Source organism: Galeopterus variegatus, unplaced genomic scaffold, assembly GCF_000696425.1.
Source record: "Galeopterus variegatus unplaced genomic scaffold, G_variegatus-3.0.2 Scaffold1732, whole genome shotgun sequence".
In the NCBI taxonomy this organism is placed as follows: Eukaryota; Metazoa; Chordata; class Mammalia; order Dermoptera; family Cynocephalidae; genus Galeopterus; species Galeopterus variegatus.
In genome coordinates, this window is record NW_007727843.1 from 163,475 (window position 1) to 186,116 (window position 22,642).

The following is a 22,642-nucleotide window of genomic DNA, read 5'->3' on the forward strand; positions in this document are numbered from 1 at the left end:
CATGACTTGGGACATTGCTCCCAATGTAATTCTGAGTGGGGAAAAACAAACAGGATACAAAAGTTCCTATATAGTATGATTCCTGATTATGTAAAAGATGAGCTTGGACACAAACTGGAAGGACATATTCTCAAATGAGAAAGAATGGTTACTTCTAGGTGGTGGGATTAGGAAAGCTTATATTTTTCTCTTATTGTTTTCTATGATGAATATACATTATTTTACTGCCAGTTTAAACACAGGCAATTTATTTATTTTATTTATTTTTTTTTTTACATCAAGCTTCACCAAGATCCTCAACCAACTGGTTAAAAAAAAAAAAGCTAAAGAAACTTCTACAGTAGTTACTTTCCTTGGGATAATACCCACTGCACATCAGACAACACAGCACATACCAAAAAGAATGTTCATCTTCAACTTTAAAAACTGAATTAAAAAGAGTATTTTCAGTTGTGGTTGATGTTTACTCTCCATGTAACTATGTTTTAGGATTATACTAAAAGGAGAGAAATGGACTTCATTATATATAGGCCAAAAATTCAGGAATAGCTTTGCTGAAATAGATAATAAGAAACAAAAAATTGACTGAGGAGGAAGAACAGCTGTTGCTAATCCAACTATTTACCCTTTGACCCTCTATCTGGCCAATAACCGAACAGTACCAATTGTTTCCCTATATTATGTGCTGTTTACAATCCCTGAGAGGCATGAAAGGAATGAATAATTTAGCCTAAGAAGCTGACAGTCTTGGGCCGGCCTGGTGGCGCACTGCTACAGTGCGCCGCTTGGGAGTGCGGTGGCGCTCCCGCCGAGGGTTCGGATCCCACGTACAGACCGGGTCCCGCTCACTGGCTGAGTGAGGTGCGGGAGCAACACCGAGGGTTGCGATCCCGTTGCCGGTCCTGGTCTGGTACGGGCGCGACACTGAGGGTTGTGATCCATTGCCGGACACGAAAAAAGACAAAAAGGGAAGAAAAAAAAAAAAAGAAGCTGACAGTCTTTATTGGGGATCCCCTTTCTGTCTGACAGAAATCAGAGCAAGTAGCTGTCCTAAAGTCATAGGTCCCTTTACTGTTTCTGTTTTATAGCCTAATTGGCCCCAAAACATAAATCAATTATTTCTCCTGTTTTAGGCAACAATGACTTCTATTCTCTAACTCTCCTTGTATCAAGTCAGTCCTTGTTCTCTTTAGTTTTACAACTACATGGTAAACATGATGGCTAAGGAAAAAACTTGGGGAGCAGGGCAGACTGGGGTTATTTGGAAACAGAAGTACAGAAAGATTATGCTGTTCTGAACTTCTCTTGACCTTTGACTGCCCTTGTCCCTAGCTTATGCTAATGGGCATGGTACAGGGACACTTCTTGTAGAAATGAACTTAGCCTGAACCTGTGCCATAACATTGGACTCCAGGAAGCTCAGGAATCATAGGAAAACAGCCAGAGTGTGAACAGCTGCCCATATTCTAAGCATAGCTGCCCATCTGCTCTATCACAGAAAAGGTAAAAAGGCCATCTGAATTGGACAAAATCAGTCTTTCCTCAACTAGTTCCAACACATTCCACCTGTTGTCCCAACCTGCTGTCTACAACCACTGCCAAGCACAATTAGAAATTAGCAATACAAGAATTTCCTGTTCCAAAGTAAGCAAGTGTGAGCAGGCTTTCCCTTTCAGGAATTTGGAGAGTGGGGGTGGGAAAGACATTAGGGCCTCCAAATTCCAAATATACAACACAGAGAAATCCCTGTTATTCTCAATCTAATGTGCAAAAGTCATGAGGAATTAGCATAGGAGATGTTATTCCTTCTAAGTCAGAACCCATGAAATGTGCAGTATTAAAAACCATGACCAGTTTAACACAACACACACAGCCCATCTCACTCCTGAGGCTTCCTATCACTTGGTAGGGCTGAGCACACTCAATGGAATCCCAAGATTGGTACAGATGATATAATTTTACTCTTACCTACTTATTATTTATAATAATCAAATCCTTATATATTTCTTCAAAGAGAATGGATAAAAATACTTCTAACTTCACAAAGATAATATAGGAACTAATGAGAATACTATTACATATACTAAGTACAATTTTTAAAAGAAAAGTGATTTTTTTTTAGGTGACCCCCATTCTAAACTGATAAACAAAAATTCTGTTTCAATATCTTTTCATTCTCATGGAATGGACAGGTCTGTAAATCACCACAATTAGCTAGGGATTCTAGGCAGAAATGTTAAATGAGCTAGGATTACTTTACCTAGAAAGAATAATAATTCAACAATAATCTTCATGAGAATACCAAGGGCCTTTCTCAGAAAACGGGCACGAGCTATTTCAATTGCTACTAAGTGCAGAAAAGGAGAATAAGCTTAGGTACACCATGTGCTAAATTAAAGCACATGGTTTAAAAATATCTTTTCTAATATTTTCAAGACTGTTTTATACATGAGGGCAGGAGATACACTTATTTATTTGTGTAGCCCTGGAGCCTAGAACTGGGTCTGGAGCACAGAGAATATTCAGTGCGTAACATACAGAGTTTTCAACTATTTGGCATATTTTATGTATAGCTGTCTGAAAGATTACCAGGCATCTCAATGACCTTCCTAGTGTTCAAAAATGCTTATAAGAAAGGATCATGCCCCAAGAAGATAAATGAATTTACCTTTTCCTTCTCATAAGTAAAGACTATTCATAAGAGAATGACGAAGAGAAAATAGTGTATTCGCCCATAGCTATTGTATACTGAGGCTATACTACCTAATACAAAACTGATTCTAGACTTTATGACTTCCAAAGAGACCAATCTATTTCTCTGGTGTTCGATAAGCATCATGGGACCTATTTTGTCTCACAATTAATAAGTATTAGTTAAGCAAACATAGATATTTATACTATTAACATGCGTGGGGAAAATACATAAGAATGTCTACATCTTCAGAGCTGATATCAGCCAGGCTGGTGGCAAGGTAGGCTTTATCACTTACCTTAACAGCAGATTGGTGACAGATAGCCAGCCCATGACTCTAAAAAAAGTACTAGAAGCAGAAAAATAACTGTAGACCATTTCATTGAGTCTCAATCTGAATTATCATTTGACTTCTTGGCATTATAGCAAAATAAGGTCTGTATAAACACTAGATACTCCCATGTCCTAATTCTAACAATTATAACCATGTCCCAGAATGGTGAATGCCACATTTAGTGAGCACTGGAAACTCAAATGATTATCTATAATCAAGACTTACACAGTCTTGAAACATCATTTAACTAGACCATGAAATGGTCACTCTCATACCTTAACCTTAAGAATGTAAATGAAAATGCTTTACAAATTAAACTGCGGTACAAAGGTTATCAATTCTAAATTTCTAAACCAAGCATAATTGTCCTTTGAAAGAAACTATGACAAAACTAGTTCATACTTTATAAAAATAGTTGTGAGTGTGCATAAATGAAAGTACAATTTTGTTGTTGTTGCTGGTTTCATGAGAGGATGGAGAACAGAGCAAAGAGATTGGTATTAAATAGAAATTTTCAGCACACCAACTTCTGTTAAACGGATAAATCTTGGCCACTGGAAAAGATCAGGAAAAGAAAAAGAAAGCAGAACTAAAAAAGACAGAATGACCTTCCCATAAACAAAGTGAAATAAAATCTGAATGTCAGTAAAATTAGGCTCATCAATGACACCTTAAGTTATAAAAGTGGACACACACATCCTTTAACCAGTGAACACTGGGGTAACATTTGGAACTTACTAGTGCTTGGGTCGAGCTCTGGCAATTCATCCTGACAGAAACCTAAAGAGAAAACAATAGGAAAAAAAGATTATGATTTGTGAATTACTCCAAACTGACTCCAAATATGAAAAAGCAAGTATCATATAGTGGGAAAAAAATCCAGACTGAGAAGTCAACTCAGGTTTGAATCCTAGTTTTAATATTTAGCTGCTGTTTATCCCTCTGAGCCTCCATTTCATCACCTTATTATAAAAATGGAAATAATAGCACTTACCACAGTACTGTAATGAGGATTAAGCTAGATACCAAAATGCTTAACTCAGTTATTGGCACACAGTAGGCGCTCAATAAACAATTTCAAAACTAATTATTCCAATATTAGTTGGAATAAAAACTCAGGAAAATTACTGTTCATTTTAATACCTGTCGTATTCTACTTAACATTATCCATTCTTTTCCCCCCCAAAATCAAAACATACTAAATATGAACTTATAACAAATACCAAACAGGGTAATTTTATTTACAATTTTCACAGATGCTGAAGAATTTTACCTTCATGGGCAAGAAAATATGAAAAATTTTACATACATATGTAAGCAATTCTTCCATTAATAAGTATGCTAGTCAGGTTGAAATAAACACCTCTCAAAATATATTTCATACCCAAAAAGTCTAAGCTACATTTGTCTGACTGGAGTGTAACTATCACACTGGAAAAAAAAAATCAAGCATAGTGAATGGCAAATACAGTAGGTCCTCTATACATAGTTGATGAAAGTTCTTTATTCCTGGAATGACTGCCTACTTTCTCCTGTTTGCTTTCTACTCATCTTCAGTTTAAATATTTCCTCAGAAAAGCTTTCTCTTGCCTCCTTCACCCTTGTTCTTACACAAAATTCAAATCTCCTGTTATAATTATCTATAACACCTATGCTGTTTCTTCATAGCACTCATCAACAACGAATAACTTGTTCAGTGTCTGCCTCCCCTATTAGACTGTTCCATGAGAACAGGGACCAGGCCTGTCTTCTTAACAGCTGTGTCTACATCACCTCTCACAAGCCTAGCACACAGTAGCTGTTCAATAACATTGACTGTAATATCTCAATAGTAAACTCAAAAATTATGGGGCAAAACTAGGACTGACAAGTATAAGAGTATCTTCTGTCAACAGAGCTGGGCAACCAGAAGTCAAACCAGCAACTGGCAGTCATGTGGGAGAAGAAGGATTCAAGTAGCAGGTAGAGTCTTTAAACACCACAATTTTTAAAGTTCTTTGCAGTCCTGGGATGTTTTGGCCACATTAACCAGACATACCACATCCTTTCTTGCCTTCCTGTGCTTCCTCCTTCAAGATCTAGCTCAAATATCACCACCACTATAACATGGAAAACAGAAGAGGCCCCTCCAGCACTCACCAAATGAGAAAGGAAATATTTAAATATCTGCCTCCTCCACTAGATAGTGAGCTCTTCAAGGGTAGGGACCATGCCTTATCCATGTGCAGAGCTGCTTCTATGTCCAGAAGAGTTGCCAATACAATATGGAAGGTACACAAATGCACGATGAACTCAGCAGAAAACACGACCCTGCCTCTGGATCACAGTCTAAGGGAAGGAAGTCATAGAATCAGAAAATCTAAGTCTATCTTGGACAGTATGTGGAAGGTCTGAATGAGGAGACTAGATCTCCTCTGAAACACTAGACTTTTGAATCTGCTGAAAGTGGCTGAGATGCCTGAAAAGGCTCATCTCAGAGCGGCTTTTAAAGCCTCTCGACGTAAAGGCAATGGAAATCAGAAAAGACATGGAGTGATGCCAGGTGTCTTAATCCATTTGGGCTGCTGTAACAAAATATCATAAATCAGATGACTTATAAACAACAGAAATTTATTTCTCCACAGTTCCAGAGGCTGTGAAATCCAAAATCAAGCCACTGGCAGATTTGGTGTCTGAGGAGAGCCTGCTTTCTGGCATCTTCTCACTGTGTCCTTACATGGTAGAAGGGATGAACAAGCTCTCTGGGGTCTCTCTTATAAGGAAATTAATCCCACTTGTGACAGCTCTGCCCTCAGGACCTTATCACTTCCCCAAGGCCCTCTGTCCTAATACCAAAATTTTGGGGGTTAGAATTTCAACATTTGGATTTGGGGGGAACACACACATTCATACAGTAGGACTAGGCAATGAGGAAATAGCTCATCATTTCAGACGGGTTGAATATTGAACACCCTACCAGAAGTGAAACTGAGAATAAGTTATATTCACTTAATATAAACTGACCAGAAAAAAGGATGAAAGCATGGAAGGCAGGATGGTTATAGCTCTCCTAGGTTCTAACTCAAGCCACTTTTGATTATATGACCTTAGGCAAGTCACTCTGGGCCTCGAATTCTGGACATTAAATGAAAGAACTGTACTAAAGGTCTCCAAAAAAAGACAAAGCCTAATATACCTTCTGAAAACAACCAATATTCTGAACTCAAAATAACTAGATCAAACACAAATAGAGGCTGACTTGAAAACAAAGAAAATACTAAAAAATAAAGTGGATATCTATCGCCTAGCAACCACTCACCCCTTCTTCTGTTAATGGCACTCTGATTTTCCTTTGGAGACACATCCCTCTTCCACTCAAAGTCCATATTATCCAAGGAGGACTGACCCTAACCCTGCTATAAATTAGGATCAACAACAACACCTACCTTATAGGGCCGTTAAAAGGATTAAATGAGATAGTGCACGTAAAAGCTTTTCATAGTATCTGATAAAGTATGGACTCAACATATGTGAACTACTACTAACTAATCCCTAAGGTACATCCAATTCAGTGCTGTGTCTGCAGTAGCAAAGTGTAGATTATAAGAGGGTAACTAGTAAGCCATTCATTACATCATCCTCAAAGACACGGGATGGAACCCTAACATCAATAATGTCACTGCAGCTACATGCTCTGATTCTTGAACTTTTTTTTGTTTGTTTTAATATTTTTAACCTGTAAACTGCTTGATGTGATTATAGATGTTTGCTACTCCCCAAGGAAAGGAATCTTTATATCTACCCTAAAACAAATTCCTCCAAGAATCACAAAGAGCCCTAATTCCACAACCATGTCTACATTCCCTCCATCTATTCCTGAGACCATTGGCTAATAATGTTGTCTCTGATTTTACAGATCATCACTATTGCAGGAGGCCTGAGGAGATAGGGAGAACAATGTTAATCCTATCTACAGACCACATGCCTCCTAATGACAAGTCAATGCAATGGCCAGACCTGGCTACCATTCTCAAACAGAGTCTCACCCAGATTTTCAGGTACCAGAGCTAGCTAGCAAAATGATTCATAGCTAGAGAACCCAAGCCACTGCTCACTGTAACCAAATGCATGTTCAATTAGATTTCTTCAATTAGATTCAACTCAAAGGCAAAGGATATCAGAGTTGTTCAGCAGAAAAAACAGACTCCCAAGCCCCGTAAATACACAAACATATCTCCAAAACCATATGCCTCACAAATACAACACATTAAGAATTAGGAAATATTCTTCCTTTTTTTTTTTGTCTTTTTTCGTGTCCAGCAACAGATCGCAACCCTCAGTGTCGCACCCGTACCAGACCGGGACTGGCAACGGGATCGCAAACCTCGGTGCTGCGCCCGCACCTCGCTCAGCCAGTGAGCGGGAACCGGTCTGTATGTGGGATCCGAACCCTCGGCGGGAGCGCCGCCGCACTCCCAAGCGGCGCACTGTAGCAGTGCGCCACTGGACCGGCCCAAGAATTAGGAAATATTCTAAGAAATCCAGGATCTTTGGCTGATGACTGACAGAGTTTGGATGTGTGTCCCCGCCAAAACTCATGTGGAAATCTGATCCCCAATGTGGCAGTGACGGGAGCAGTTTGAGTCATGGGGGCAGATCCCTCATGAATGGATTAATGCTCTCCCTGGGGGCAGGGGGCCTGAGTGAGATCTCACTCTATTAGCTCCGGCGAGAGCTGGTTGTTTAAAAGACCCTGGCACCTCCCCTCTCTCTCTCTCTCTCTTGCTTCCTCTCGCCATGTGACCTGCTTATACCTGCCAGCTGCCTGCTGTTTTCCACCATGAGTAGAAGCAGCCTGAGGCCCATGCCAGATGCAGCTGTCCCAGAATTGTAAGCCAAATAAACCTCTTTTCGTTATAAATTACCCAGTCTCAGGTATTCTGTTATAACAACACAAAACGGACTAATACAATGACTTAAATTGATTTGAAAAGGTAAAGACAGATGAGAAACAGATTGGTTCCTAAAATACCACGAAGTCAGCGTGCACATAAGCAATCTAAAATTTTAGTGCAAAGGGCCCGCCGGTGGCTCACTTGGGAGAGTGTGGTGCTGATAACACCAAGGCCACGGGTTCGGATTCCTATATAGGGATAGCCAGTTAGCTCACTTGGGAGAACATGGTGCTGACAACACCAAGACAAGGGTTAAGATCCCCTTACCAGTCATCTTTAAAAAATAAATAAATAAATAAATAAAATAAAATTTTAGTGCAAAGGGCCCGCCGGTGGCTCACTTGGGAGAGTGTGGTGCTGATAACACCAAGACAAGGGTTAAGATCCCCTTACCAGTCATCTTTAAAAAATAAATAAATAAATAAATAAAATAAAATTTTAGTGCAAAGCTTATATTCACTTAGCACAGTTTAACTTGGAAGACAGATGCATATTGTAAAAGGGATAAGTATGAGTTAGAGCTGGGTTCAAACCCCAAATTTGCCACTATTGTCAAATTAACTACCCTAAGCCTATTTACTGAAATGGTGGTAAAAATAACCATAATATTCAATTGTGAGATGTGATGAATATATGTAAATCACCTACTTTATGGCAAGTGATCAATAAATTACTCTAAGTCTAGGAATCTTCTTTAATATAAGAGGAATTCCAGTTGACAAGCTCTTCTCCAAATAGGTATTTGACAAAAAGAAAATGATCCATGATTAACTACAGAAACAGATTAAAGAGTCACTGATCTTTTTGGTATTTTGACTACAAAATTGGGTATTTACCACAATAACAACATAAACTTTTGAGTATCTGTTTTATCCAAATGTGAATGAATAAAGGCTTACGGGTAAAGCTAGTCAACAAATTCAGGCCTGAAACACTAGCTGATTGTACTCTATCTTTAAAAAGCTACTCTAGGAATGTTTTAGTTTAATCTGACTGTAAGAAGGCAGCACAATGCAATAAAGATATGGATCCGGGTTAGGACCCTACTAGTTAGTCTATTTTGAAGCCTGAGCAGCCCACAGATCAAATTAAGGTGAAGCCCTTAAAAGGTAAAATTCTATAAATCTAATCTAACATCAAATCATTCCCCCAAACAGAAATCATATACATATCCTTCATGATCTTGCCTACCACTTCAACTTTATCTCTTGCTTTTCACCACATACCACCCAACAGTACACATCCACAGTGAACTACACTATGTCTCCCCAAAATTCACATGATCTTTAGCTTTCTTTCCTCTGCACATGCTATTTTCTCCACCTGAGCCCACCTTTACTCACCACTCTGACGTCAGGACTCAGATCAGGTCTCCACTAATTGTTTCCCCTCTCTCTCCCACACACATATTCAAATGTAGGTTAGGCACTATAGACACAATGACTGAACCTATTAGCTTTTCTGGGACCACTGAAGAAAAAAAAAATGGTTTTAAAATCCAAGAAACAAACAACAGATCTGCAAATTTGAAATTTAAATGTTTAAATATGAGATATAACATTATTTCACCAAGTCAACTGCAATTCAAGTTTTATATAGTTTTAAATGTGAGATATAAAGTAAACCAAGACTTCTAGGAGTAAGAAAGCAAAAAGTCACAAAATGTTTTGAAATTGCTTTGATTAGTTCTGTGCCCCTCTTCTGTACTCCCACAGGCTCCTGTGCTTTCCACACCACATCAAGATCAGGGCCACCAGAATCTGAATTCTCTAGAATTTAAGATTCTAGAGAAATTTGTTTTCCAGGCTTCCTAACAAAAAGCTAAAAATCTTTACCCAGGATTTGTACTGATATACAACAGTCATTTGCTCGTCCTTTCTGGGCCAACCAGCTCTGGGCAGTTGTATCAGTTTCTCATTTGTCTTGTCTCCTCTGATTACAGTTAGGCCACAATGAAACTCAATGTCTTTCTTTCAGTCAGATCTAGTCTCAGCCCCTATTATAACCCCAGCCCAGGCCTGAGACATGTCCCAGGAAACGTTACTCAGCAAATGTCTGAAGAACTGTTTCGTTCTCCAAAAGACAATGGTGGTAAACCACAATGCCACCACAATGAATTTCTTGCCAAAATAACAAATTCTAGGAGAAAATGACAGTTTCACTATTTAAAAAGAAAAGTCTAGAATAGTGCTGGTCCAATAGAAATTTCTACAATGATGGAAATGTTATATATATCTACACTGCCCAATATGGTAGCCACTAGCCACAGGTAACTTGAGTACTTGGAATGTAACTAGTGTGTCTGAGGAACAGAATTTAACTTAACTCTCACTTAATTCTAATAGCCACGTGAAGCTAGTAGCTATTATACTGGACAATGAAAGACTAGAAGTCTTCCTTCCTCCTAAATTTGTAATGCCATGTTTTGGATTCTGTTGCAGCTTTAAAGAAAATGAAATATAGAAATGCTTAAACTAGAATCATTTATTATCCAATTTATAACTGTATCAGCTATTATCAGAATACTAGTTCCACCAGCCTCCAAATGCAAACAGTCACTTAATCCTTATGTTATCAAGTACCTGCTTACACTGTAGTAGGCCCAATGCCCAGAAGATACAGATATGAATTAGACTGATCTTACTGTCTGAGAATGAATAGTCTAGAGTGGTACAGAACAGACAAAAATAACTGCAGAGCCCAACAATGTGAATGTACTTAATGCCACTGAATTGTACCCTTAAAAATGGTTAAAATGGTAAATATTATGTTATATATATTTTACCACAATAAAATAAATAAATAAATAAAGCCTAGCAAAAAAAAATAAAACAACACCTTGTGAAAAAAATTAACTGCATGGAAACAAATGGAAAAGATACAACTGGAAAGTAGTGTAGAGCAGTAAGAGCATAAACTGTGGTATTAGAATAAGTTTGAGTCCTGGCACCATTACTTACTAATTGCATTAGCTTAGGAACTGAGTTCACGTCTCTGAGCCAAATTCCTCATCTATAGATTGGTACGAGGATTCAATGATATGATGCACTTAGGTGAGCGAAAGTGCTTTGTAGCCATGATCAACATTAGTGAGAGGAGAAAGAGCAATCACAGAGCATAGAGAGGAGATAGGCATTCACCAGGCAAACAGTCTATTTGAGAAACATATTCACAGGAAGCAGCATGTGAAAGGAACAGAGAGTGGAAATAGAATGTTACCTGGTAATTTGATTTGACTGGAACCACAGGAAGGCCCTATCATAAAGACCCTTAACAATCACACATGAAGAGTTTTGGGCTTTTATCGTACAGGCAATAATAGTCATTGAAAATAGGGCTGGCCTGTGGCTCACTTGGGAGAGTGTGGTGCTGAAAACACTAAGGCCACAGGTTCGGATCCCTATATAGGGATGGCCAGTTAGCTCACTTGGGAGAGCACGGTGCTGACAATACCAAGTCAAGGATTAAGATCCGCTTACCGGTCATCTTTAAAAAAGAAAAAAAAAAGAAAACAAAATATACGTACACACCTAGGAAGTCTGTCAATGCCAGCCTAACTCTGACTACTTTAATACAGTGGCTCTAAAATTGCAACCAGAAAACTAAATGCACAATGAGTTGTTAAAAAATTAAAGAGCTTTGTTGAGATAGCCAACATACACATAGCAAACCATCCACAGCCCCTTACATTCTAAGAACTCTCCGCATTTTTCAGGGCCCTTCCCCAACTCCATCTTCTAGCTCCTTTTGGTACGAACTGTGGCTTGGGTAGAGGCTGAAAAGATACTTCGCTTTTTTGGGGGGAAGGAGAATGACGGGGAGTAATAAACATCAGCTAGCCAGACCGCAGCCTGCAAGCTAGCTCCAGACCAGGCAGATACAGGAACACTTTTCTTTGGATTGACTGAGCATCAAATTCACATCTGCCTCTTGCCTTTCTATCTATTGAGTTGGGGGGCCACCTAGGCCATTAGCTTTTGTTTCTCATAGGCAACCTAACAAACCATACTTCAGGAATAACAGAAAATGCTTTTGAATACAACACATAGCACTACAAGTCTACACAGCAAAAGCTGGCTGGCAGAACTTCAAGTAATATTTCCCTCTTTCCACCTACAAATGTCAAGGTCACATTTTTAAAACTGCAACAGAAACAGTGCCCTTTTCCTAATGTCGGTTTCTTAATGTGAAATCTTAGAGGGGGGGGGAAGCGTAAGGAGAGTGGAGGGAGCCAAGGATTCTCAACTATATAACCTATTATGCCCACTTATTTGCTCAGCTTAAATGCAGTTTACAAGAAGTGTCTCTATTTCCATGGAAACATTAATAACTTCCATCTGATCAACCTACATCACCTTTCATATAGTTTTTCAGGCTTCTAGCTTTGTAATTATAGCCTTGAAACTAGACTAAAGGCAGAAAAGCCAGCCCAAGATTATGACATTTCAATTTTAAAACATTAAAAAAATAAAAACAGTACACAGCTTCAAGGCTGAGGCTACAGAATCAGAAGGTGAAAACAGTTTAGGAAGGCAATTCGGTCTGATGAGTCAGAGGTCATTAGTGTTTCTATGGAAATTTAGTACAGGCATTTCTCAGAAAACTGCATGTACTGATGAGGCTCTGACATTTTTCATTTACAATTTCTGGTTCTCTGGAGGAACAAAAGGGATTGTTAATGATTCTTCATTCAGCTTTGAGGTTAAAGAGATTTCAAAGTACACATACACAAGAAAATATATAAAACAATCTGCCAGTTGCCATTTACTGAATCTTTACTATGTGCCAGGCATCAGCTTGACACTTTACATCAATTCTTACTGAAAAGTAGCTACTGTTATCTCCATCTTATAGGTTTAGAGAGATTATTGTACTCTATTACATGGAAAGAGCTGCAAAAATCAAAACAAGAGAACTTCTATTCAGAGTATCCTGGCTAATAAAACCCTACCTTTGCATGGTGCATGCTTTGCAACAGCCAGATAGATGGGAATCTGGCTTTATTTCAAAGAGCAAACCCTGACACTCCCACAAACCCTGACACTCCCACTGTGAGCAGGGCCTCACAGTCCAAGAAGAAATACCACACCTTAGTTGAGCCCTTTTATAAGCCTCCTCTTGAATTATCCAAGATGCCCATGTCAGAAGCGGCTATTAGCTTCTTTTAAAAAATTATAAATTCCTCCCAGCATGGGTGAGGAGAGTGAAGGAGATTTTTTTGTTCACTGTCATTTCAAAGACTAACCAAAGAAAAGTCTTACAGACCAAGGAGTTTGTTTAAACATGGTCAGAGAGCTTTTGAGGTCATTTCAGAAAGTACTCCATACCATCCTCAACAGATGGTTTCATGGAACAGTAGGAGCCAGCTCTGTTCCGGAAATCCATTAGTGAGGAGCAGATGCAACCAAAGAAATGACCCACCAGTGGCAGAATGTAGCTTTTCCTCATTCTCTTTGAAAGCCCCCCATATAAAAATGGAACATGGATTCATGAAGGGCCTTGAAAATGTTTGTCCCTTTGGATCAATCCTAGAAATTTACCCTAAGAAAAAGGTCAGAAATAAAATACAGTACAAAATTGGAAGATGCTTAAAAATTCAACCACGGGAGAATGATTAAATTATGGTACACCTATTCGACTGAGTATTTTGTGAACATTAAAAATGTTTATCAAGGGCTGGCCCGGTGGCACACTGCTATAGTGCGCCGCTTGGGAAGCATGGCGGCGCTCCCGCCGAGGGTTCGGATCCCACATACAGACTGGTTCCCACTCACTGGCTGGGCAAGGCGCGGGAGCAACACCGAGGGTTGCGATCCGAGGGTTGCGATCCCGTTGCCGGTCCCAGTCCAGTGCAGGGGCGACGCTGAGGGTTGCGATCCGTTGCCGGACACGGAAAAAGACAAAAAAAAAAAAATGTTTATCAAGGGCCAGCCCAGTGGCGCACTGCTACAGTGCGCCGCTTGGGAAGTGCAGCGGTGCTCCCGCCGAGGGTTCGGATCCCACANCGGTACGGGCGCGACAGTGAGGGTTGCGATCCGTTGCCGGTCACGAAAAAAGACAAAAAAAGGAAAAAAAAAAAGATTACTTCATGTTGAAATGATGATACAGTAGGTATGTTGTATTAAAGAAAATATATTATTAAAATTAAAACAAAACAAACAATAAAAAACATTCTAATTTCCCTTTTGCTTTCTTCTTTGACCCACAAGTTATATAAAGTATGTTATTCAGTTTCTGAGTATTTGGGGACTTTCCAGAGATCTTTTTGTTATTTATTTCTAATTTAATTCTATTATGGTCATAAAAAAACACTTTGTATGACTTGCTTCCTTTTACATTTATTTAGACTCGTTTTATTGCCCAGAAGATGGTTAGAAATATAGTCTACCTACTGGGAGAAAATGTAGTCATTATTATGTTAATACAAAGACTCAGGTCTGAGCAACAATATGTTTCTCATCAACAGTGTTTTTCTCATCGTAGATCAGTATATTGGAGTTTGGATTTTTTACACCAGTCTGATGAGCTCAGTAAATGTGAGTTCCCTCCTGAGAGAACAAGCTGCCTCTGAATGTTCTCTACACACAATGGCAAAGATCTTAATTGAAAACTGAACATTCCGATCTTGGTATTTTCAAGTATCCATTTGTTTGTACCCGTATATTTGTTTTAGCTTTAGAACATGAATGAAGATCCTAGGCCTCTGAATAAATTGTCCTTTTTCAGGTTACTTTGTTTCCCACCTCAGAATTAAAAATTAACTCAAGTACTGACTGGTTAGCTTAGTTGGTTAGACAGCAGTATTAAAACACCAAGGTCAAGGGTTCGGATCCAGTAACAGCCAACTGCAAAAATAAAAAAAAAAAGAAAGAAAGAAAAATTAACTCGAGTAAATTTAACTTACTATATTTATACACGAATGTATTTTGAGAAGAAATGGGATCCATATTACTCAATATCACTGAATTTAACAGTTTAAGAGGCCACTAAATGTGTAGAATTTTAGCCTCCCTGGAGTCAAGCCCCAAAGTTCTGTTCGTGAACATTGAAATTAAATATTTTTAGAGCCATTAGATGGATCCAGAATATTTTTTTTAAAAAAATGCTACTAGTGGGCCGGCCCGGTGGCCCACTGCTACAGTGCGCCGCTTGGGAAGTGCAGCGGTGCTCCTGCCGAGGGTTCGGATCCCACATACAGACCGGCCGCTCACTGGCTGAGCGAGGTGTGGGAGCAACACCGAGGGTTGCGATCCCGTTGCCGGTCCCGGTCCGGTACGGGCGCGACACTGAGGGTTGCGATCCGTTGCCGGTCACGAAAAAAAGACAAAAAGGAAAAAAAAAATGTTTATCAAGAGTTTATAATGGGCAAATACCATATTTAAAAACATGATGTAAAACTGTACTCTCAGAATGAGTTCATCAGCTATATCTCAATACCTTTATATAAGAAAAAGCACACTTTGGTCTATTTTCTCCCAGGGATTATCTCTAAGTGCGTGCATTACAGCTGACATTTTTTCTCCATTCTACCTTTCTGATTAAAAACATATTGTACATTTTAAAAATCCTAAGAAAAAAAAATGATTTGGCTAAACTCTCTAAAATCAAGCACTTCAACTGAAGGGGGAAAAAACCTACCAGACATTCTCTAAATGACTTTTAAATTGCTATCTTATTGGAAACACAATTCTAGGCACTAATCTTTCTGACATACTAGTTAGTCATTAATGCCTAAAGCTCAGTACCATCTCCCAGCTTCAGAAATCCATTGTGTGGCAACAAGGAGATACAACATCTTTAACCTGTCACCCCAGATCTTTCAAATCTGAAGCAAAGCTAGTTAATCAAACCTATAAAATAATCCCAAAAGAAATTTTGAAAAACTACTCGAGCCTGGTGAGTTAAGACAGAGGAGCAACAACCAATATATATTTATAGCACTACATAAATACAAGGAATACTCCACAAACAGGATTAAGGGGGGAAAAAATCCTGCCTTTTCTTAGATGCTAAACTTTTCTATGTTCTAAAATTAAACAAATATTTACCTCGTATTTTCAACGTATAGGGTGCTCTGCCAGATTACAACATAAGGGAAACAAAGATGAATAAAGCTGGCTTCCCCCAGATTCTGACAATCTAATAGAGAAAATAGAAAACTGGCTAGATACAAGTAGTTATGAAGTAAATTCCCTACCGGACACACAAGCCACAGTGGACCAACAGCACATATTTCTTCCTAGGGGAAACTAGAAAAGACTTGATGCCATGTGAATCAGGCTAAAAAGGGGGGAAAGACTGTAAACACAGATTGTCAATAACACTCAGTAAGCCATACATACCAGGGTGCTTCAAAAAGTTTGTGGAAAGATCCATATTATCTTTTAATTCTATTATTCCACTAACTTTTTGAGGTATCCTAATATCTTTTGGATATCCTTACTCACTGTAGGCAAATACTTCCCCCCAAAGAAAATCGTATCCTAACATGAAGATTATATAAATCCCGTGTGACATGTTCTTCCCTAAAGAAAGGCCTATCCCAGCACACACACACTACCTTCTTATCCCGGGTTGGATGGTCTCATTCAGATGGTTTCACCTAAACTTCCCAACTGATGACACCCCACCCACCCACACCTGCCAAACTTTCAATTCCAGATGAGACTCTACTCCTGAACCATAGACCCATCTATCCAAATGACTATTCTCAGTACCTAGCACGATACCCCATAGACTCCATCAAATTCAACATGTCAAATTGAATCTATTATTTTCTCTTTGAAACCTGCTTCTCCTGTGTTCCTCACTCAGGTTCCAGGTACCACCAACTCTCATCCCTTGAGCCACAGATCCCCAGGGACTCTTAGGCTCCCACTTTCTCACCCTCCCCCAAATTCCCACCCGAATCAATCTAATCACTCACCAGGACATTTTCACTCTCTCAACTCTCCATAGACCTATTTCAAGCCTTTTAATCACCCTAGAATCCTAGACTATCATAACTGTTCTTCCAGCTACCTCTCTTCTCTGACTTGCTGGAATTTAGATTTCCTAATCCACTAAAAAATCCTCCATTGGCTCCCCCTTTTCAACTCTCTAGCATGACAATTATGGCCTTAAATTACCTATTTAAAATATTTAAAAAGCGACTTTTTGCAACCTTATTTTCCTGACACACCCTGAAGCTTGAAAAAATGCATAAATTCTTATTACTAAACGCTCTTTATTTTTTTATTTTTTATTTTTTTCCTTTTTTGTCTTTTTTCGTGTCTGGCAACGGATCGCAACCCTCAGTGTCGCACCCGTACCGGACCGGGACTGGCAACGGGATCGCAACCCTCGGCGTTGCGCCCGCACCTCGCTCAGCCAGTGAGTGGGAACCGGTCTGTATGTGGGATCCGAACCCTCGGCGGGAGCACCACTGCGCTCCCAAGCGGCGCACTGTAGCAGTGCGCCACCAGGCCGGCCCCACTAAACGCTCTTTATACAGAGATAAAAAATACAACAACTTTGATGTTAAAGCAATTTCCTAATACTAAGACATCAGTAAAATGATACACTAGGCCAGATACCCAAACACTACTAGCCTTGCTCTGGTACTAATAAGCCACTTGTGTAATGCTAAGTGATCTACCCCTTCTATACCTCCATTTTCTCTTCACTAAAAGGAAACCAATTTTCTTAGGATCCCTTTAAACTCTAAAGTCTACGAGTTTATCAAAAATTACAGGGCTGGCCCGGTGGCGCACTGCTACAGTGCACCGCTTGGGAAGCGCAGCGGCACTCCCGCCGAGGGTTCGGATCCCACATACAGACCGGCGGCTCACTGGCTGAGCGAGGTGCGGGCGCAACACCAAGGGTTGCAATCCTGTTGCCGGTCCCGGTCCGGTACGGGCGCGACACTGAGGGTTGCGATCCATTGCCAGTCACGAAAAAAGACAAAAAGGAAAAAAAAAAAAAAATTACAGTCACGTGCACATACAAATCATATAATGTTAACATCTGAGGAACACTTAAGGGTTTACCAAGATACTCAGAATTTTTTTTTTAAACTAGAAGGATAAACTATGAATCACCCCTAATCTCTTTAGTCCCACCATAGCCCCCCGTTTTACAGAAGGGAGAAACTGTATAATGGCAATAACATTTGTAGCATTTCTGTGCTACAACTTACCATGGTCTCAAAAGTTTCATCATTTTCTGATCTAAAAATGGGAACAATAGGATTTACTTCATGGGGCTGTTATAAGGATATAACAAAAGTTAAAGCACTCAAGATAGCAACTGGCACATGGTAAATGTTCCATAAGAGTTACCTGTTATTATCATAATTGGCAAAGTCATTCTGATCTTCACCCTCCAAAACACAAATATAAATAGACTCGGGAAAGATTTCTTAACTAAAAAATCTAAACCACTTTGCAGCAGCTCTAAGGAAAACTGTTCCACTCCGCACACACATAGGGAATAGGACCTTTTATTAAGTCATCACTCAGTGCTATTACTGAGATGCTGGTTTCTTGAGGAGGCTGCAGCATTCATGTGAAAACTGACCTCTCGGTCAACCATTCAGATCTCGGATCACCTGACCAATGAAATAAATAACTGGGGTATGTTTAAGTGTCACAGATATTACTCTACCTACCCCACTAAAATCACAATTCTACTTGTATAATATATGCTTCCTTACAGTTTTTGATACTTGCTATAAATTCAACAAATAGGCTTAGAGGGAAAGTTCCACTACTGGCATTATCATTCATTAGCACAAACATAATATGTCACAATTGCATTTCTACTTCCCTATATCTCAAAACTGAGTCAAATACTGGGAACATTGGGCTTCCACAGTAAGAGATCATTATTCGGTATACAGCTGTTCTGATCTGACTTTAGCAATCCTATCTCAGAATATGCCTCACATTCCTGAATAAGTCAAAGTGACCATAATTTTCAGAAAGCAAATACTGACTAATGATGTCAAATGAGAAGAGGGTACTTGTAAGCTCAACAAGGCAGATGCAAATACAAGCTGAACTGCAAACTGAAGCTGTATGGACACAATGACTACTTACAGTCCCTACCATGTTATAGCTCTCATGTTTTTAATTTACATTGTTCCAAATAGTATTTAAGTAGCCTAATGTTGTTTTGCTTTATTTCCTAAAAGGCATTAAGTATCACAAGTCCCTCCCATTCCACACAAAGAGATCTGCATACCCAGGTCCAGCACTTAAGCAAGAAGCTCTTTGATTCTTAGCCTCCCCATTGGCAAGGATCTGTCCTAAACCCCACAACAGCATATTTCTCCAGCATCACAAACTGGATTTAAACTTTGCTCTTCTCCTTGAAAATACATAAAAGTAGCTTTAAAAAAAAATCATGACCAGTTTAGAAAAAAGTCAAGATTTTGAAACAAACAAGTTTCAAAGTGCACACTCACCCCATGCCTAAAAATGGAGGAGGCATTACTCTGAAGTTTGGTTTTAAGGCTTGAATCACCATTAAAGCAATGTCTTCTAAATACTAGACTCCTTAAGGTACAAATGGCCCTCTACAATCATCCTCTACAAGAAGTTGGTGCTGAGATTCCAAGAGTGTTAAGCCCTGGAGTCAGACATACCTGGATTTGAGTCCCTTCTCTACCATTTACTTGATCAGGTCACTTAACTGCTCTCAGTTCTCCCATCTGCAAAATGTCAATAAATGCTACTCTCCTTATAAGATTGTTGCACATAATGAGCACACAGTGAACACACAATAATTTCAGTTTTAAGAAAATAGAAAAGCAAACAAACTACATAATTCTCAGAGAAAGACACTAGTCACATACAAATACTAATTAGGCTAATTCTACACATCAACAGAGTTGCTAAATCACAACTCAGCTAAGAAATCAGTTTGAGACCAAAACTTTCTTTTGAAAAAGAACACAAATTATTCAATGTATGCTCTCAGAGAGAGAGAAATTATATTTTTTTGTGTAAAGTAAGTTGTAAAATTTAAGTGGTAAAAATTCTTCTAAATACAGCACATAGGGGCTTGATAATAAAATTTCAAACTCCTAGTTTGAAGTCTTCTTTACTTCATATCAAGGCATGCTGACAAATCTCTGCACTGAACTAAGCTCTGGATTGATACCCTGGGTTCAAGTGTCACAGAGCAGTGAATTATAAATTTTGGCCTTTGCCAAATACTAAAAAAATTTTATTAAAATGTCAATTAAACAAAGTGTGGCCTACCATATACTACACTAGTTTGGTCCCTGGGATTAGAAACTGTTAGGAATAGGTTTCACAAGATGATCTATCAAGTATATGCAGTAAATGTTCAAAGATATGCCCAGCATAGACAAAGTACAATAAATTAGAAGTAGAAAAATCAATTATCATAAGAAAATTACTCACAATTTCTTTCCAAGTGCAAAATGTTTGTATTGAGAATTTTAAAGATGCTATTTTTTTTTTTGTCTTTTTTTTTTTTTCGTGTCCAGCAATGGATCGCAACCCTCAGTGTTGCGCCCGTACCAGACCGGGACCGGCAACGGGATCGCAACCCTCGGCGTCGCTCCCACACCTCGCTCAGCCAGTGAGTGGGAACCGGTCCGCATGTGGGATCCGAACCCTTGGCGGGAGCACCACCGCACTCCCAAGCGGCGCACTGTAGCAGTGCGCCACCGGGCCAGCCCTAAAGATGCTATTACCTCGGTCTCTGTGATCCTGGAAACTGCATGTGAAACCACTACCATTTTTTGCGTATTAGCAGGTGTGGAAAACAGACCTCTCCCCTGCCTCCCTTGCTCCCCACCCACAGATGGGCTGCTAAAAAAATAGACCTACTAAGATCCTGGCACATAGTAGGTATTCAAAAAATCCTCTTTATAATTCTTTAAAAACAGCTACTAGTTCATGTGGACCTTGTCTGGATCCTGATTCTACAAACCAACTGTAAAAAGACATTTTTGAGACATTTCAGTGGATATTAAATGGTATTAAAACATTCTAAAATTTCTGTTAGATGTGATAATGGCCTTGTATTTCTGTTTTAAAAATTAATAATTCAGAAGGCCGGCCCATGGCTCACTCGGTAGAGTGCGGTGCTGATAACACCAAGGCCACGGGTTCGGATCCTATATAGGGACGGCCAGTTTGCTCACTGGCTGAGCGTGGTGCTGACAACACCAAGTCAAGGGTTGAGATCCCCTTACCGGTCATCTTTAAAAAAAAAAAAATAAATAAAATAAAATAATTCAGAACCAAATCTTTTTCTTGTATATTATCTAGAGGAACAAACTTTTTAAAAAATAGGTTTACAAAATTGCTCTTTTTGTATTTGAAGAAGCAACCATAACAATACAAAATTAAATAAGAAAAAATGACAATGGAAAATGTTTTTTCTTAGTTATTCAGAAAGTTTTAAAGATAAATAAAAATCAGATTAAAATGTAAACAATCAATTTTTTAAAAAAACACTTTTATTGTAATGGCTGGCCACCAAAAATAAATAAATAAACAATAGTAAATAACAATCACTTTTTTTTTTTTTTTTAAAAAGATGACCGGTAAGGGGATCTTAACCCTTGACTTGGTGTTGTCAGCCCCACGCTCAGCCAGTGAGCGAGCCGGCCATCCCTATATGGGATCCGAACCCGGGGCCTTGGTGCCATCAGCACCGCACTCTCCCGAGTGAGCCACCGGGCCGGCCCAGCAATCACTTTTAAAATAATGGAATATTTTAAATTCAAATTATGATCTAGACTCTAATTATGGTAGAGTTATATCAGGTACCTATTGTCTCCAATAGAACGTAAGGCACTAAAATAGGTAATCACATTTATAATCATTGTAAATGTAAATTATAAAACTATAAAAGACAATAAAATCAAAGAAACTACCTTTTATTATACTTGAGATAACATCTGTTTCAAAAACTGCTGGCAATATTTTTTTTCAAACTCACATTTTCAACATTATTTAATTAGGAGTCAAAGCAAAGTTTATGATGACTTCATAGTTATGTCAACAAATACTTTATGTAGGGGTACAAGTGCCTACAAAATTACTATATATTTTATACCCAACTTCTAGAATTCAGTAAGCACCAAGAAATGCAATGTTTTGAGAAATACTTGAGTTCCTTAAAATGAAATCCTACCTCGCTGCAGTTAAATGGGAAAAAAAAAAATGCATCTAAATATCTACACTACTCTGGAGTCAGCTGAATTCTCTTAGAGGATGGGGAGGAAAAAAGGAGAGAAAGGGAGAGAAGGAAGCAAAAGGAAGGATAAGAGGGGAGAAATGAAAGAAGGAAAAGGAAGGAGGAAGAGGGTTTGCCTAGGCAGTAAGGACTGTGGGACTAGTGGTTCAACTTCAAACAAATCTCCTCCCCTATAGGCGTCAGTTTACTCATCTATAAAATAAGCGCACCATCACCCATGTCAGTATTTCCCAAAGTGAGAAAACCACTGGAAGACTTTAAATGGTACACAGAGAGAAAGCATTTGTAAACACTTCAAAGCTATTACCTTCTCAATTTTTTTCCAATCCTTCTGATTACATAAGAAGAAAAACGTCAGTTTGGTGCTAGATTGGCTAGTGTCTCTCTAATGCTTACTAATCTCCCTTTCTTTTTTTTTTTTTTTTTTCTTTTGTCTTTTTCCGTGTCCGGCAACGGATCGCA

The 22,642-nt window shown here is 39.0% G+C and overlaps 1 protein-coding gene across 1 annotated transcript in view; it reads right to left on the reverse strand.

Annotated features, from left to right (window-relative positions):
• LOC103595279 (nuclear receptor subfamily 6 group A member 1-like) overlaps positions 1–22,642 on the reverse strand; it is a gene marked incomplete at both ends in the record, with an annotated part of 201,517 nt that overhangs the window by 161,099 nt on the left and 17,776 nt on the right. The window contains one exon of the mRNA XM_008578640.1: positions 3,765–3,806. Within this exon, the coding sequence (XP_008576862.1) occupies positions 3,765–3,806 (42 nt within the window). The remainder of the gene's footprint in view (positions 1–3,764; positions 3,807–22,642) is intronic.